This window comes from Chrysemys picta, chromosome 8 (assembly GCF_011386835.1).
Source record: "Chrysemys picta bellii isolate R12L10 chromosome 8, ASM1138683v2, whole genome shotgun sequence".
Classification (NCBI taxonomy): Eukaryota; Metazoa; Chordata; order Testudines; family Emydidae; genus Chrysemys; species Chrysemys picta.
Window position 1 is genome coordinate 103,962,513 of NC_088798.1, and position 17,703 is coordinate 103,980,215.

Sequence of the window (17,703 nt, forward strand, 5' to 3'; positions counted from 1 at the left end):
CCTTCCATGGATTGGCGTGGACGTTAGAGGCGCCTAAATGCTTTTGAGGATCTGGGCCATTGTGGCGAACCCACCGGCTGCATCGCTGGGTAGGGGCAGTGCTGTGTATATGGACATTTATACATGCCTGACAGTCCTCTCTCTCCAGAGAACAGGAATCAGAGTCTGACCTGATTATATTTGTAGAGCAGGAAGAAGAGCAGCAGGAGAAGCAAGACCAATATTCCCACAGAGGTGGAGAGAATGGGGTTGAAGAGCTCATGTTGGCGCATCTGGGTTCTTTCTAGAGAAACAAAGGAAAGATGGTGAGAACCAGCCGTTCAGATGGTTATTTCACTAGACCGTCATCCACGCTAGCATTTTACCCAACCAACAATTTGCTCTAGAAACCCCCTGTACATAATTACACGGGGGTGGCCCCAGAGCTGATGTGTTGCCCCCAAAGGCGTCAGGGGAGGGAGGTCTTAATTTTTCAAGATAAGAGATATTGTACTACAAAGTATATAATAGAAACAGGGACGAATAACAAAAACCAGCCAGCCCTTCATAATACCTGGACAGCTCCCGAGACCCATATTCAGTGAGAATGTGCCAGAATAAGGACAGAGTAAAATCCTTTGGAGTAAAGACCTCAGGATTTGACCCAGAATGATTAACAATAAAAGGAGCCTGTTAGTCCATCTGCCCAGGGCCTGTTCCATACAGAATGTCGTCTAGTGCTTCCATTCACATATACCTCTGTCCTAGCCTGCATGTGGGATATCGGCACCAGCAGATGCATGTCCCTTGTGTTACGGTAAGCACTAGCGGAGGAACAGGACTGTCATACAGTCCTAGTAGAACCAACTGTCCTTATAAACCCAGGAAATATAACTAACCTCCACCTTATCATCTACATCTCAAGCATCTTGTTGTGTGACTCTACCCCAGTGCTAACATGGTTCATATGCACTAAGGGGTGGACAAAAAATTCTCACTGTGGTCGGAAGCAGGCGGCTATTATGCATTTGATCTTTGTCAGTATTTTACTTATAAATGTAACAACTAAAAGCAGGTTCTTCTGCTGAACAACGGCCATTTGGGGGGATGTCTAAGATGGGACGTTTCACTGTCATCTCCACAGGTTAAAGCTCTGCTCAGCAGCCTGCAAAGTGAAGGTTCACTCTGGATTAAGTTAGCAAATCCATAGAAATATCTGAGAACCATGGTACGGCTTTGAGCGTGAAAATGAGTGGTTTGGCACATTTTCGGTCTGAGCTGTGTGTGTGTTGATGCCCTCTCCTGGAATTTGGTGTGCCGATATAACAGTTTATTTTGTCATTGGCGTTGCTTGCTTAGCTAAGTGAGTAGCCGATGTTTGTAGTAATAAAAGTCTTGAATTGAAATCTCTGGGTCTCCATATGATAGTACCTTATTTAGGGGATAATTATACTAGTGCATTACCTTCTCTCCCAGATTTCACAGGGTCAGGAGAACAACATGCAGTGCAGCAAGACCTACCCTTAGAAATCCAGGATTTACCAACATACCTACAATGCTATGGGGCCGGAAATGAAATTTCCCCCAAGGCAGCAGATGTATTTGGAAATGCCAGTATGAATGGATTAGATTAAACTCGAAGACGTGTCTTTTCCCCACTTAGGACCAAGAGAAGGCCAGGCGATCCAAGACGATGACATTTTCTTCTTGATTTCATTAGGTTTGAATTTATGCTGACAGGTATGCTATTTTGGGTGTAATTTCAGGAATTAGTCATGCATCTCCTATTGATGTTCTAAGGAGTTGTGTGGCTAAAACCCCTGGCACTGCACTAAAAATTTACCCATCATCTCCTCCAACCTCCAGAGGAGTCAAACCCAAATTCTCCAGGTCACCAATGATGTCCTCACGGATGCAAGCAATGAAAACTGAAGTCCTCCTTAGCAGTATGTTATCAGGGACGGGGTGGGGGGGAAGAGACATACTTAATCCCTTCAAGTTAGGATTGATCTGACTGCCCTCTTGAGGAACTCAACGAGAGCAGTTAGTGGGGCATTTGGAGTGCATGTACAGGAAGGACTGGATCCCCAATGGCCGGTAGCCATCTTTAATTGAGACCTGGATTAAATTGATTAATGATCTATAAATAATAAATGCTCTGATTTATCTCACCTGTAAAAGGGACACGGCTATGTATCTGTGAGTCATTCCCCTCGCTGTTAATGGCCCAGCAGCAAAAGGTAACATTGTACTCAAACTCCTTAATTTGAAGGATGCTCTCTACTTTCACCTTTCCAAAGGGCAATTTGCTTATGACCCCTGGGCTGGTGTCATTCCGAATCAGTGTTCTTCCCTGGTCAGATCTGCAGAAACACCAAGCAGGGGAGAGAAAACATTTCCATGGAACATGCCTGACTACAAATGGAATCTATTGCTACCTCATCGCAGAGGGCTAGGTGGACCCAAATGGCTAGACAAGAGGTCTGGGGTCATAATGCTCCATGTTGCCCCTCCAACTTCAGAGAGAATAGACCTGCCTAAGGAAGTAATTCAGTGGTGGCACCGCACTGCCCCCTTACCCCCTGCATTCAGGTGATAGAGATGGTCAGCAAAGCAGGGCCCCTGCACGTGAATGGAAAAACTGGCCCCAGCTCCTGCTCACTGCCTGGGCTGCATCTGCTTGATTGTGCTGAATTTGGGGGCAATAGCACATCAAGCAGGTCTCCCCCTCAGCAAGCATGTTTTAGTGTGTATTCTAGACACTGGTATGACGAACCGGGACCCGTCACCTTCTGGGGTTGGAAAGCCACCCCCAAAACAGACGCTGAAATCTATAAACATCTATTTTAAATAGCAGAAGAATTCTCTGTTGTTGTAATATTGGACAGAACTCCGATATATTGTCATGTATCTTTTGCAAGTCTGTGCTGAGCAGTTTAGCAAATGCAGACGACATCTATGGGGAATCTCGGATTCCTACTGCAGAGGCAGGGAAGGAAGCGGCGAGCCCTGGCATTGCGATTGGGTGCATTGCAGAGTGGAAGGCTCCCCAGCCCTCTCTGATGTTTCTCACCTGTCTGCATGCCCGGGGCACTGATACCACTCAATACGTGGAGCAGGGTAACCACTGGCTACGCAGTGAAGGCTCGTAGAGTCATTGAATACCATCCCGACATGATGGACCTCAGGCGGGACTGAATAGGGAATGTAAAGGAGTGTTAGGTATGCAAGTCATATGAACACAGCTCTCTCTACATTTCAATCCCACTTATTTATGTGCAGTGTCAAAATGACAGAGGCAGTGCTATGTGTTTGGGGGAAGCGGGTACAGTAATAGCTCCCTTTGGTCTCTTGGGCTGGTCTCCGGGATCCAGGTTCCGCACTGCCCCTTCCCCGTGCTGTATCTTGGTAATCTGTCTATCCAGAGAACAAGATCAGTGAGCTAATATCTTTTACTGGACCAACTTCTCCTGGTGAGAGAGAGAAGCTTTCCAGCCGCACAGAGCTCTTCTTCAGGTGGAAGCTTGAAAGCTTGTCTCTCTCATCAGCAGAAGTTGGCCCAATAAAAGATATTACCTCACCTCCTTTGTCTCTCGAATACCCTGGGACCAGCACAGCTACAACAACGCTGCATATCCAGACACCCTGCAGTGCCATTGGATCAATTCACCTCTGCTAAGCTGGAATTTGTAACAATGCTGTAGTTTGAATACAGTAATGAATGTAGGAAGATCTATACCGTGAGTCCTGGTATTTAATGTGAATATACAATGATATATTTGTCATCATTTACTTGCGGATAATCCACCAAATACAGTACAGTAAGAAGCTTAACATCTTCCCTATATGCCGACTCTGCCATGTTACAGTCACTGTACCTTGGAACGTCTGGCTGTAACACAGGGACAAATGACCCACCACTGGAAAGGGCTTGGAGAGCTGGGGTTGAAAAGCACCATGATTACTGTGAAAGGGCCACTCTGGCAATTGTTACCATCACCCTCCCGAGTGCACCACCCCACGGGCGTAAGTGAGGCAGCATTTAGCAGCTTTGGTGTTCTCGGTGGCTGCTTTGATTGTTCCTGTGACAGCTACCTTCCTGGAACTAATTCTGTAAGCTCCTTGTTTGCTGGCAGGAAAAGCAAGAACCATCTCCGCTCATCCCCTTGCTATCCACTAGCCTGTTGGCTGCTGTGTGGTTTCCATCTGCTGTGTCGCAGATTTGGCGGCACGACAGAAGCAGCACAGAGCAGGGCACTTACATTTCAGGGAGATGCTGAAGGTCACGGATGCATTGGCCGCATCATTCGCAGCGTAGAATGTATACAGTCCCCTTTCATCTTCTTTCAGCCGGTTCAGGGAGAGCGTGGTGGTGTACCTGTCCCGAGAGAATAAAGGTAACTGAAGGAAGCTGCATATTACAAAAACAATCGGGTCTCTCAATGCTGCGCAGTGCTGGTGCAATCACTGCATGCACATTTGCAGCCGCCAGTGCGTTCCTAGCAATAATCCACACCTAGCCTTTCAGTGGCACCAATGGCAGCTAGCTGCCTTACCCCCTGTGAAAGGCAATGAAAATCTTCCCCTTGGACACGACCCCTGTTCTTCTGAGAGCGAGGATTTCGGCCAGGACAGCAGCGTTACTCTCTGTTCTGTTTGGAGAGTGCTATGGAGACTTCGATCTTCAGCCGGCTGGGCTCTAGAGACAGGCAAGAGGGATCTCAGCATCGTACCCACAGGAGCTTCTGTCCCTGCCTTGACCCAGGAGCCTGGATTAAAAACACCTGCTCCTGTGCTGTGCCGGCCTTGGCGTGCTATGAACTCTTTCCCCTCTCCAGCACATCTTAGGCCTGATTTTCAAAGGGGCTAAGCACATGCAGCTTCCACTGACCTCGAATGCATCTTGTGATGTAAACAGTGACATGAAAGGCACCAGGAACTGGGAAACAGCTGCCACATAATATCATTAGCACTTCTGGATTGCCAACCCAGACAGGTTAAAGTCCAGTGGTAAAGCAAAAGATTGGAAGTTCGGACTCTGGTTCTGTTCCTAGCTGTGCTACTGACTTTCTCTGTGACCATGAGCAAGTCACTTAGCCTCTCGGCAAGAGGTTCTCTATCTGTGAAATGGAGATTATAATATGACTGCTTCTCTGGACTCAATCAAATTAAGTTTGCAAGACACTTTTATAGTAGCACCTTCAGCTGAGGATCTTAAAGTGCCTTGCAAACATGACTTGATTGAGTCATTATTATAATCCCTATGTGTGTGGGGAGAAGTCGGGGACACACTCCACAATGATATCTTCTTACCATCCCCCTGGCTGGAGCGGGAGATGAAGTGAGCAGCTTGCCTCCCATGTGATGTTCCCCTATTTCCCTTGCTATCTATAGTGCTGACTCAACAAAGTGGTAAAACAGTGTGTTGGAAGAGAGCAACTCCAGAGAGGTTACAGTACACCCTCCCCAGTGGGAGAGAGAACTCCGACACTGAGGAGAGTCAGTCTCCAGTTTGGAACTGAAAAGGACCGGAAATGGCCAGCCACACAGATTTTGAAAAGGTGGACGTTTCCTTGATTACTTAACTTGCCCCACCATCTATCCCATCCCATTAGTGTTCCCGAATCCCAGTACAGCCCTTAGAACCCTGACACTGAGTGACGGAGGCCCCTCTCCATAGTTCAATGCTCCAGTTCCTTGTCCGGTGGGTAATTGTTTGTTTTTGAGAAACAAAAGGGGAATTAGCCAGTTCTTCCCAACTAACAGAAGGGTCTGTTCTTTAAATGTGCTGTTGTGGCCTGGGTCGGCTCCAGGTTTTGTGGGGCACTGCGTGTCGTGACACATGTGAGGTCCCAGCCAGCTCTTTTCCTATGGCCTCTGGCCACATCTCATCTGCCTCTGACCTGCCTCCAGCATTGGCCATCATCCCCCAGCCTGTGTGAGAGGCTCCATGGCTGCAGGTGGAGCTGAAGTGCAAGTGGACATGGGAGAGGCCACTTAGGGAATTCAGTCTCAGCCGAAGTCCACTGGCCCCAGAGTCAGCTGGGAGCACAGTGGAGGATGGGGCTGTTTCTCTGGATGGTGGACTAAGTGTGGATCTGTGGTGTGCAGCCCCTGGTAATGGAAGGGTCTGATGCGCTAGGAGACATGCAGGCGTATGGCTGCCTCCGCCCCGTCACATCCCATAGGAATTACAAAGACATGGCTGTCTTTATCGCTGTGTCCGTTTGGATTGAGAGAAGCCACCCTGTCCTCAACCCACATTTGCATTTTCTTTGCCCCCCAATCAAAAAATGAACAAACATGAACGACAGTAGCAAATGCCCATGAGAGTGATGGGGACTTCCCCTGTGGCGCCACCCAAGGAAAGGCTGCCTTGCTCTCTGGATAAGGAAGGATAGTCCCTTTGCCCCTTTAAACTGAATAATTTTCTACCAGACAATCCCCCCTAGAAGGGGTCTGCTGTAGGGGGACCCTGTTCCCAATGCTAGCAGGGTTGGAAATACTCTGTTGATGAGCACAAAGGCGAGAGGAGATATTATACCTGTTGTTACCATGGACCATTTGGCCAGTGCGTAGGGCGCTCACAGAGTGTTGGGAAGGATTCTCATGTGTCCAACTCCAGTTGCTAAGTCTGGGGTAAGCCTCAATCAAGACCTGCAGTTCCAGATTTCCTCCTATCTTTACTTCGTGGCTGCAGTTCTGCCTGGGCAGCAGACGAACATAACCTCTCTCTGAGGGACAAAAAGAGCAAAGCCAATCAGTGGGGGTGTGCGTGAAGGACAAAGGTCATCCACATTTAGCCCTGGCATAGCCCGCATTCAGCCCATCTCCACTGATCTCAATAGTCGCCCGCCTTTACACCAAGATTGGTTTGGGCGTAGAGAAGTCTTTGCTGATCCCAGTTCCTGGTGGGACCCAGCGCAGCCTGACGCGGGACAATGAAATCACACTCTCTCAGTGCAATGCTGTCTTTTCCTGATGGGCTTTCAGCTACTCTCAGAAGCTGGGGCGTACCCAGGACAGGTCACACTTCATATTAAGGTTCCTTTTATAAAGGGTTAACAGATGGCTAAGCAATCGCTAGAGATTGTTAGACTCCAGCAGGTTAATTGGTTGCTTAGAACCATGGCTTATGAGTATCTTTAACGCTGTCTGCTGGTGTTCTTATAACCATGTGTGACCTACACTACTCATGTCTGCAACAAGCGTATAACATCTATGAACCATCCATTAACACTTTATAAATAGAACCTTACTGTAAAGCGTGACCCATACCCAGCTAGTGGAGGGAACAGCTGACATGACAAGGACTTGAGGTTAACTGATTAGGTGACAGGATAGCTGGGAAGGGGGAGGAGCTGAACGCATTGGCTGAGTCAGCTATGCTAAAGAGTGATGTGGCTAAACGAGCAAGCTGTATCACCTGTGCATCCCCCAGGAGTCCAGTCCGTCCCTGGTCTCTACTTGTCCGGGAAGCACATTTAGATCTGAGCCCTCCTTCCCCCAGCAGCACACTACAAACCCCTCCCTTTGGTCATCAGCTAATTTGAACCCAGGAGCTTCAGAGCTAAAAGGATGAGCGGCTTCTTTGTGAACTGCAGAAATAGCTCTTTCAACTTGCATCTGCATTAGAGTTTTATTCTCTTCTGTGGATCTGCCACTGGAAGGGGGGACAGACCCACCGTCTCCTAGTGTGGGACACACAGTCAGCTTTTGTTTCAATGGCCTCTGGGGTGACTTTGTCCAATGCATTTTTTTAGAGGCTGTTTATTAATTTTGTAGAAAAAGAGAAGATCTTCCTTGGCTTTGCATCTGACTGCACCAGCGACCAGATCACTAACTGGATAGTGGCACCTGCCCTTTCCCCCTCAAGACACCTAGACTTCCCTTTTCTATCCACTGTAGAGTTCTGGTATTGAACCACGTGGGTCTAATCAGGGGGCCTCCACTGGCAAACCAACATAGGGACAAGATTGTGGTGTTAGATGCAAATGAACGAGGGAGACGAGGTTGTGCGTATGTGCACACATTTCATGATCTCACTTTTCTTGCCCATTCAGGAATTGCTCACCTACAACCTGGAGCACAGTTGAAGAATTACTGGATCCCACAGAATTGTTTGCTACACAACTGTATCGTCCACTGTCTCCTATTGTCACCGCTGGAATGTATAGGGTGAAGGAAACGTAATAGTCCCCATTTTCAAAGTTGTTGTTGATCGTGGTGGTGACCTGCAGTCATAGGGAAGGAATGTTAGACTGATTTGTTTTGGAACAAAAATCAGGATTAGTGATTACTGTGCCCTTCATCTTGTTTTCTACCTTACTAGACCTTGTCCCAGAATTTATATGGCTAAAATGGAGACAAGTGGAGACAAACAGATACTGTTAATTGAAGTCTTCAGTGCAGATACTTGTAGCGTAGACAGGCATATAGATTTCTTTACCGTCATTGTCAGCCCTTTGATTATGAGCTATAGTTACAATGCATTATCTGAACAGACTGCTATCTTTTGTATGCTAATACTGTATCATCGCCTACACTGAGACATTAACAACTCTAAAACAGGAACTACTATTTTATCTAATCTACCCTAGGTTTTTAAAATGCACCCATCAAAGTTTAATCTATGTATGAAAAGTATTAAAATCAACCCAGAATGTATTAAAGTCCACACAAGAAAATCTCCCTCGCTCTCCCCATCTCCCTTCTCTAGGGGAGCGTGTGCGTATTGAGGGTGTTTGTTGTTTTATAAGATAGGATGTTGATGGGGTTACTGGGGCAAGCCTGGCTGGGAGAAGTGGGGTTTACATGTCATTTTGCAGGCACTGCGGGTCATGTTCAGCGAACCCCGATAAAGCAACCCCCATTTCATTCTCTAGGACAGTGAGCCACCAAGAATGTGTGCAAGTGTCTCTTAAACCCTTTGTAAACGGTCACCGCAACAAAGGAGAGAGAGAAAGGATGGCTGTGCTTCAGTCTCCTGTGTTTGTGTACAATACGCAGTCTAATCATGCACTTCAGTACTGTGCTCCCGCCAGCTGCTACCCAGAAGGCTCTGTGAGTCAGGAATGACTCTGGCCATCCTCTCCCTCCCCATTTTCCAGAGAGATCACATTCCCCTTACAGACAGAGGAAAATGACTTACATTCTGAGCTGGATGGATCCACTTGACGTTGTACTTGTGGGAAGGGGAAATTAAATTGCAGACGATCTGGAAACGTTCCCCCTGTATTCGCACGTGGTCTTTTTGCTCCACCGTGACTGAGAGCGGCTTTACTATTGCTAAACAAAGGCAGAGATGGGCAAGGATTAGTTACAGGAGGACTTAAAGGCCTCTGCATTCTTGAAGAATCCCCCAAGGACTTGGCTGCTTAGCTCTTACCACCATCCACTTTAATCCCTTCACCCATCATTACCACCACCTTCACCACCACCATCATCCCCACTCCTCCCAGCACTACCACTTTCAGGGCAGGGCCATCACCATGAGGTGGCTCAAAAGTCTTAAAGGGTAAGGAATCCCTGTCCCATCTGCCTGCTGATCTGCAAGACAACTGCACCATGGCCTCAGAATTTTCAGTGTTCCAGTAGGAAGAACAGATTTTCCTTCAGGCTCCTGGATGCATCTGCAAGGATCTGCATGATGCAAAAAGCCAGGAGGTGGAGGAGCAAGGTGCCAGGGGTATTATCAGCATTAATAGGAGTCCATTGATAAAATGAATTATTCATGTAGTAACAGCAGTGTACATGGGACTGTCCAATAGCACATCAGTGCTAAAGAGAGTACAGAGAAAAGGGTCCTGTCAGGCTGTGGAACAGTCTCCCAGGGAACCCCGTCAATGGGAACTTTTAAAACTAGACTGGACAAAGTCCTGGGAATAGACAGTCAGAAACAATCCAGCACTGGGAGAGGGATGGACTTGGGCTCTGCTTTATAAAGGTGTCTATGGGGATTCGGTGCCCAAAGCCCACTGAAATTCAATGGGAACTGTTCACCTAACTCCCTTAGGCTCCTTTGAAAATTCCAGCCTCCGTGACCCAGTAGGTCATTTCCATCTCCAGCTTGTCTGAGCTTTCCCCAAACGAGCTCCCCCAGACCTGCTCCTGGCAGAGTTAATAATAGCTGCCTCCCCATGGAACTGCTGGAAGAGTGATCAGAAACCTAACCCTTTACCTTGTAGAACAATCAATCTGATTTTCGATGACCTCTCCACTTTTCCGTTGATATGGGCCCCACACCTGTAATATCCTTTATGATCTTGCTGCACGCTGTATATGGTTACTCCATCCTGAGGGCTGAAAGAAAACTCAGTCCCTGGTAAGACTGGAGAATCATCATCCTTCAGCAGGGTAACGTTGGACCCATACTCTGGGTCAGTGATCAGACATGGCAGCCGTGCATCACGGCCTTCGCTTACTCTGACAGTGATGCTATGGACATACCACACCTTCTTGGGATCTATCGATGGAATAAGACAAACCAGAGAGTGAAATCAAGCAAAGCGCATATACTTGGTCAGGTACATTTCAGTATAGGTTCAGCTTTCTGTCTGCCTTGCATTGCTGCCTGGTGTTAAACTGCTATAGCACTTAAAGACCTGCTCCTATTGATAACCCTATGGCTTATTAGTTCTTTAAATCTCATTTGGCACGACAGGTGCAGCCTATGATACCTAAGGAGAGGGGACATCATTTGTAGCATGAGTACAGGTGTGATGGGGTGTGTGAGACAGAGACTGAGAGGGACAGTTAGAGGAGCACCAGGCACTCAATGAAAATTACCTTTCAACTGGGGCTGCTGGTTTTAGTAATAAAAAGGCTAAGCTTGAAGATGCTAGCTGATTGCCTATTGAGGAGTCTGTCTATGAGGTTTCCCTTAATCGCATGGGTAAGCCCTTGTTATTGAAACCATTAGGACAACCGTTTCATAGGTGCAATATTACACGAGGGGGTGATCTGCTGCATGCCGTCACGGAATGCTGGGAGCATAGCTTCGTGGATTTCTGTCCATGACATCATCACAGCACCCCTGCCTGCGTAGGGCCCCAGATAGCAAACCCTATGCCTGGCAGTGTATATTCAGCAGAAGCCAGGTGACAGTCCCCAGTGGGTGCACTAGACAGCGTTTCTAACCAACTGATCCAAAGACCAGTGCCGGTCCCGGAGATTTCCCCTGATACCAAAACGGTTGAGAAACGCTGCACTAGAGGAGTGTTCTCGAAGCAGTAAGCAAAACCTGCCTACACGAGAAAGCTATAATGACATAAGCTAGGGGGTGAATTTAAATGCATACTATATTGGTCTGGGTCCCAATGAGGTCTCTCTAGTATATGTTCCGGCATAAGAGGACCTTCTGGTTTAGCTTATGCTGTTTTGGAAGGGGTTTAAGCAACACAAAATAAAGAAAGCCACTCTAATCCCGGAGTAGCTCTTATCTGGAATATCCAGCTCTTACATAGCATTTTTCATCCACAGATCTCTAGGCACTTTACAAAGGAAGGCAGTATCATGATTCCCATTTTACAGAAGGGCAATCTGAGGCACAGAGCAGTGACATGACTTGCCCAGCTCATCTAGCGGACCAGTGGGAGGCCAGGAATATTGACTTCAGGCCTTCTGAGGCCCAGTCTAATGCTTTATGCATGAGGACACATTGTCTCCCTAAGGGTGAATAAGAGCGCCCACATGTGGGGGAGGGGGTTATACTGGTGTAACGGTATTGGTATTGCTATAGTTATATCAGTGTAACAGGTAAAACTATCTTGTGTGGACAACCCTTAAACGAGTGTGACCGTACGTGAAGGAATGGCATTAGCTACCTCTCACAAAGAGATGGATGGATGCTCGCTCCATGTCACTGCTGTTGGTATAAGCGCACTGATAGGTGCCGGTGTCCCTGTAACTGGCACTGGTAATACTGAGAGTGCTGTTAGTGCCACTGGAGTACACGATCATATTCTGTCTTGTGCTGACCCATTCCACGCTGAAATCCCCAGAGCAGTGCAAGTTTACAGGGTCTCCCTTGTTTACAATCAGGGCGGTGACATTAGGGTCGATTGTCGGAGATGCCGAGCCTGCAAACAAGAAAGAGAGGATGGGTGAACAACCAACGTGCCTTACAGATAAACTGGTGGGATCTCATCTCACCTTGCAGGGAATATCTTAGCAAGGGCACAAGGAAGAGTTGTCATAAAGACTGGGCTGGCTGGCCAGAGTTGGACTTTTGGTACATTTCAGACACATAGCAGAGATTCTAGGCTGATATGGTTGGCTGGGCTTTTTAGTTTAGTTACTTCTCAGATGGAATGAATTTTAGGCTAGGAGGGGTATTTGATGTCAGAACATTCAGAGCCTTAGATGGCAAAATCCACTCTTTAGCACTGATTAATCCAGGCTCCGGAGTTTCTTTGTTTTACTTTCTTAGAAGTTGTTCTTTTTCTATTGATCAGGATTTATTTGGCTGTAAATTTCACTGTGGAGCTGTAAGCACATTATGCAAATTGTGTTGGGACAAAATCCTACTCCTGTATTTTTAATCCAGCAGCAATCAATGCAATTTTCTTTTGTTTACTTCTTTCTGTGTGCTACATAAGTGCTAACATCAGAACAGAACCGGAAAGAAATGTGCCAAACTATGTTGTGCAGAGCCAATTGAAAGAGCTCAAAGCACTGATTTTGTATCAAAAACTGCTTTGGTGAAACTTTAATTTCTTGGTGGTGGAGTAGTGGATTTTGAAAATTACAAAATAATACATAGTACTTATATAAGTACTCAAATACTATGGTGATAGAGGCCAGATAACTACCCAGATCTGATAGAATTTCATCCTTAGTACTCAAAGAATTGTATAAGGGAAGCATTATTATTCCCATTTTACAGATGGGGAAACTGAGGCACCGAGCAGTTAAGTGACTTAGACAAGGTCAAACAGTGAGTGATTGGCAGGGCCAGGGGTGGAACCCAGTCCTTCTAACGCACAGTCCTGTACCTATGCACTGGGCCACATGATCTCCTAGCCTAATGATCGCCATTTTGCAATGGGTCAGACTTCAGGCCTGAATTAGAGTTGCCATATTTGCCTTTAAGAGACATTGTGGAACTAACTCCTTCATCAGTTTGAGTAAAGGGGAACCTGGAACCTCCTTCAGCCATCACTGTCAGAGAGAAACACATTTTTTTTGTCTTGTCAGCGAGTTCTTTTAGTCACTGCCTATATTTATGGAGATGGGGGAAGTGAAAAATGAATCAGTGTCTTATGGGGAAAAAGCTGCAACAACACCCTCATGACAGGTTTTCTTTCAGGGGACAGGAAACACATTGCAAATGGCTATCTGTGCTCTGGGGGGGTTGGCTTCCCCCCCAATGCACAGCAAGCCCCTTCCAAGAGCTGGCTATTCTCCCACTTCTGCTTTTCCTCAGACCCTAACCCCTTCCCCAGATCTTAAAGGAACATACACTCAAGTTAAAAAAAACCCTTCCTATGCTGGCAACATGCTCTTAGTGTAGATGTGGCCTAACTCAACAGGAACTCAACGAGCAGACTCCGACAGAGCGACATGTATGAGAAATGGGAAAGGACGACATATGGAATATTTGACATTTCTTCCTCTTGAACTTTTTCTTGCTGTTTTTTGACTTCTTACAGAAACAGGAAAAAAAAACATTTATTCCCCAAGCAGAGAAGGAAATATCTCCTACAATCCTTTTGAAACCATATTTTCCATGTATCTATAGTTTCCTGCTCCCTTCTATGCTAGAGCTCTGTATGAGGGTATGGGAGCGGATCTGCTTGTATGTTGGTTTCTTGTCCAGCCATCAGTGTGCCTTGCTGTCTCTGTATCCCCTAACTGGTTTGCTTGGTAAACTTAGCATTGGCCATTAGTATTAAGGCAACGTCTACACTGCAGTGGGGAGGTGTGATCACAGCCCATGTAGACATACCTGAGCTAGCTTTGATTAAAGCAGCTAAAGCATGCATCAGGGCCAGTCCCCGAGTGTGAGCAGAGTTGCTGGTGAGACGCATTAGGACAGTAAATCGGCCCCCTCCCCCTCCTCTGTAACATGGCAGGAGCTCTGGCGCAGGCTTCTGTTCTCCCACTGACCAGAATGCAATCTCACACGACGTTAGCGAGTGTCACCCACCAACTTCCTCATTGTTGTCAGTAACTGCTGGCCATTGGCTTCACCACACCATGGTTGTGTAACAATGACCTCCAGTTGCAGGATGAAGCCCATCCCCCTCTACCATCCCAGCCACGACAATTAGCCAGACCCCTTCATCTGGCCAGAGCTTGTTGTTCTTTTTGAAACTTATTTTCCCAGGGACTCTAAGCTTAGAGGCAGATGCTGGTATCCAGGGAGGTTCCAGCCGGAGAATGCATGGAGGCCCAGCGACGTCCCCCAGGCTCACACAGAGGTCAGCAGGTGTTGGAAATTGAAAAGACATGGGGCCTCCTGGCTCAGTGTCCTGCATTAGAAGCAATTCCCGAGGCACTAACTAACCAGAGTCAACTGCGGCATCCTTCAGTGCCCAATCTCTCTCTCTCACACACATCCCAGCTGTCCAGTCCTTATTATTCTAATAGCCAGGAAGCTCCAGTTGCCTCCAGAATCAGGAACAACCTTACATCTGTGTCCCTACCGGAGCACAGCCCACATTCCATCCCTCACTGCCCGGTAGGGATGGTCCAGTGAAGTGGCACTCCATGCCTTTGTTAGGACCCCCTGGAAAATGGTAGAGACCTTTGGCAAACATGTCCCAGCATGCAAGGAGTCAAACACTCAGGGCTGAATGTTCAAAAGGAGTTAAGCTTCTAACTTCTATTTAGTTTCCTAACCTCCAATGAAATGAACAGAAGTTAGAAGCCTAACTCCTTTGGAGCAGTCAGACCTCAGAGCCCAGTCTTCAAACACAGGTGCCTTAAAAGGGTGTCCAGATCCCACACTTGGATATGCAAACAACCAGCCTCTGCATGCAAGTTGGGCATCCGATGTGGGATTTGGCCAGCCTATTTGATCTGAGGGCAGGGATGCCATGTCTGGGAACTGGGCCCAAAATTATTAAAGAAACAGCATATCTGGGATCCAGAAACTGTACCATGACCCAGGAGGGGGAAACACAGCAATGCCAAAAGAAACAACTAAGGAGTCAAGAAACAGATTAATCAAATTCAGACAGAAAACAAAATACGACCCACTGGAGACTTATGCAGGGATAATGCTGGTGCATGCAACCCTTGGGATGCTTCAAGATTCTTGGTGCTGTGGGATTTCTGAATAACTGTGATAAAACTCAGCTGTCAAAGGCTTCATAGGGCAACTCAGTAGGGAAACACCTGGCAATCCTAATGAGATGGACCCCCTGAATGTGGCTCTACATTGTAAACATGTCCATGTTTCCAGTGGGGATCCTGACAGAGTTCTCTAGGCGCCAGGAAACCTTGTGTCTCCCCAGTAACTGCCTAGTCCACATTATCCCAATATCCCATCCTGCCCAGGGTTCCCAGCCATTCCTGTCTTCCTGGGACAGTCCCAGATGCTCAGTTTCCTTAAAGGAGTGGGCGTCGCAGGGGAGGGGGGCTGGGGAGGGAACCTCTCCCACAATGTCACCATTGCTTGAAATGCAAAACCAGAAAACACTCAGTCCCCTTTCCATATTTTATTTTGCAAATGTCCAATCTGGGCCGGAGAATCCTACATGCTTCTCTTGGAGGATTGAAAAGAGACAAGGACAGGGAACGGGTATAGCATCCAAATCAGAATAGACAGACCAGACTTTGCTGTATTCCTCTCCCATCCCATTCCATTGAAAGGCTTAACAATACCCTTGGCCTAGCCCTTATTCGTCTGTATTCCCGACGATTGGAGAAAGCAGGCTGAAGTGGCTTAGGCATGTTGTAGGGATATAAAAAAACCCAGTATTCCTAGACAAGCCTTTGACTGGATCCCACTTGGTGCGAGACAGAAAAGAGAAGGAGAAGCGATGACATAAAAAAACCTGTCAGAAAAGACGTTGCTGCCATGGGAATAGATGATAATGGAGCAAGAAACGTGGCACTAGACAGCTGGAGGTGGAAACACTGGGTCATAAGGCACGAGAACATCTAATCTATATGCACCAGCAGCATCACCAAAGGGCTGCAACCCTCACACACAATCTGACACAGCATAGCAATACCCTAGCCCCGGCGTAGGTTACAGTGCATCTGCAGGAACCAGGGCAGGCTAGTCCGCTGGTTCTCCCACAGCCTCATAGCAATGAATCACTCATGTTCTTGAGCGGAGCGGGACTGAGTTGCGACTAAGCGCCCCTCAGATGTAGCACCTGATTTTCACAGAGGATCCTGCTTTTTACACAGCCTTTCCAAGAGAAAACCCCCCCACCAAGGCTTGTCCATGCTCATCCAATAACACTTGGCGTTTCTATAGTGCCTTATATGTTCAAAACAACAGCACAGGTGCTACTACTAGAACGAGCCCGCAGCTTAGCTGAGATCTGTCCTGGGGCTCTATCGGTTCCTAGCCCTTTGCTCTAACAGCTGGGACACAAGGGACCAGATTGACACAGGCAGATGAGCACCTAGAGGCATTAACAAAACTGCCTAAGTACGTTAGGTGCCTAACTCCTGTTGTTATTTATTATCTGGCTTCTCAGAGCATCTCGAACCCCTCATCAGGGACCAGGACCCCCCGTGCAAGGCGCTGTACAGACAGAACAAAAGTCAATGGAGTTAGATGCGTAACCTGATTTGTAAACTCCACTTGGTGCCGCTCTGCATCTTTAGGCACCTAAATACCTTTGGCCCTAGGAGCCTCAAATTGTCTTGTAGATCCCTGATAATGTTGGCACGTTGCTCTTAGCGCATAGTCATTCTCTTGTGCCCAGTGCTATAAATGAGCCATAATGAGTCTGCAAGGCAAATCACCCCTTGCCTATTCCGTCTGTGTTGTAGGGGACGCCTGTTAACTCTCCCACCATTGCAGCAGTTGTCCCTTGCAACAGTCTGCTGAATGAGGGGCTTTAGGCTTCAGCCCGGCCCCCCTTGCTTTGCAGGGGCTGTGAGCGCTGCGCTCCCTTTTGGGCTCAGGACTGCGTGCTCTTTGGGTCAAACCCAGAGCACCTTGCTGAGTTTCCGTTCCATCCTGACTCAGGCAGAGCTCTCAGGGCCAGGTTTTTAAAGGTGTTCCTGAAGCCGTTAGGCACTCGTGTGCTTTTGCAAACCCCACTCGGCGTCTATCTGCGTCTTTAGGGTCCTAAACACCTTTAAAAATCTGGCCCAGTGACTTTAATGGGAGTTTGCTGGAGAAAGGATGGAGCAAACGCTGACCAGGGAGCTTGGGGTCCCTCCTGTTCTGCACAATTACCTATGGGTTGTGCAGAAAGAGTCTCCCCAACGTGCAAGTATTTCTCTAGCTACATCCTACATGCCACTGCTTTCCAGCTACCACGGGCTCACATTGGCTCAGTGGAGTTGCTGCTGTCAGACCTACCATGCCAGATGCCAGCTGCCACCAGAAGCACCAGGATGGCAGGGTCCATCTCCCCTGGGCTGCAGGTGCCTCTTCAGCACAGGTCAGGTATGCTGTGATGCAGATGAAGGAACAAGTGCTTCAGCTCAATGGATCCTCCCGAGTAGACTGGAGAAGGCTGGACTGGGAAGCGCTGCCGAGCAGTCTTCAGCTGTACTCTGCTGCCGTCTCTCTCTGGGATAAACTTC

General features: G+C 47.6%; 1 protein-coding gene across 1 annotated transcript in view; it reads right to left on the bottom strand.

Annotated features, from left to right (window-relative positions):
* Nucleotides 1-17,703, bottom strand: part of CSF1R (colony stimulating factor 1 receptor) — a 29,865-nt gene extending 12,162 nt beyond the window's left edge. The window contains exons 1-10 of the mRNA XM_005295814.5: nucleotides 17,477-17,703; nucleotides 11,805-12,059; nucleotides 10,160-10,444; nucleotides 9,131-9,267; nucleotides 8,054-8,213; nucleotides 6,524-6,713; nucleotides 4,242-4,357; nucleotides 3,053-3,173; nucleotides 2,152-2,342; nucleotides 171-283 (exon numbers count right to left, since the gene is read on the bottom strand). Of these exons, the coding sequence (XP_005295871.2) occupies nucleotides 171-283; nucleotides 2,152-2,342; nucleotides 3,053-3,173; nucleotides 4,242-4,357; nucleotides 6,524-6,713; nucleotides 8,054-8,213; nucleotides 9,131-9,267; nucleotides 10,160-10,444; nucleotides 11,805-12,059; nucleotides 17,477-17,525 (1,617 nt within the window). The 5' untranslated portion in view covers nucleotides 17,526-17,703. The remainder of the gene's footprint in view (nucleotides 1-170; nucleotides 284-2,151; nucleotides 2,343-3,052; nucleotides 3,174-4,241; nucleotides 4,358-6,523; nucleotides 6,714-8,053; nucleotides 8,214-9,130; nucleotides 9,268-10,159; nucleotides 10,445-11,804; nucleotides 12,060-17,476) is intronic.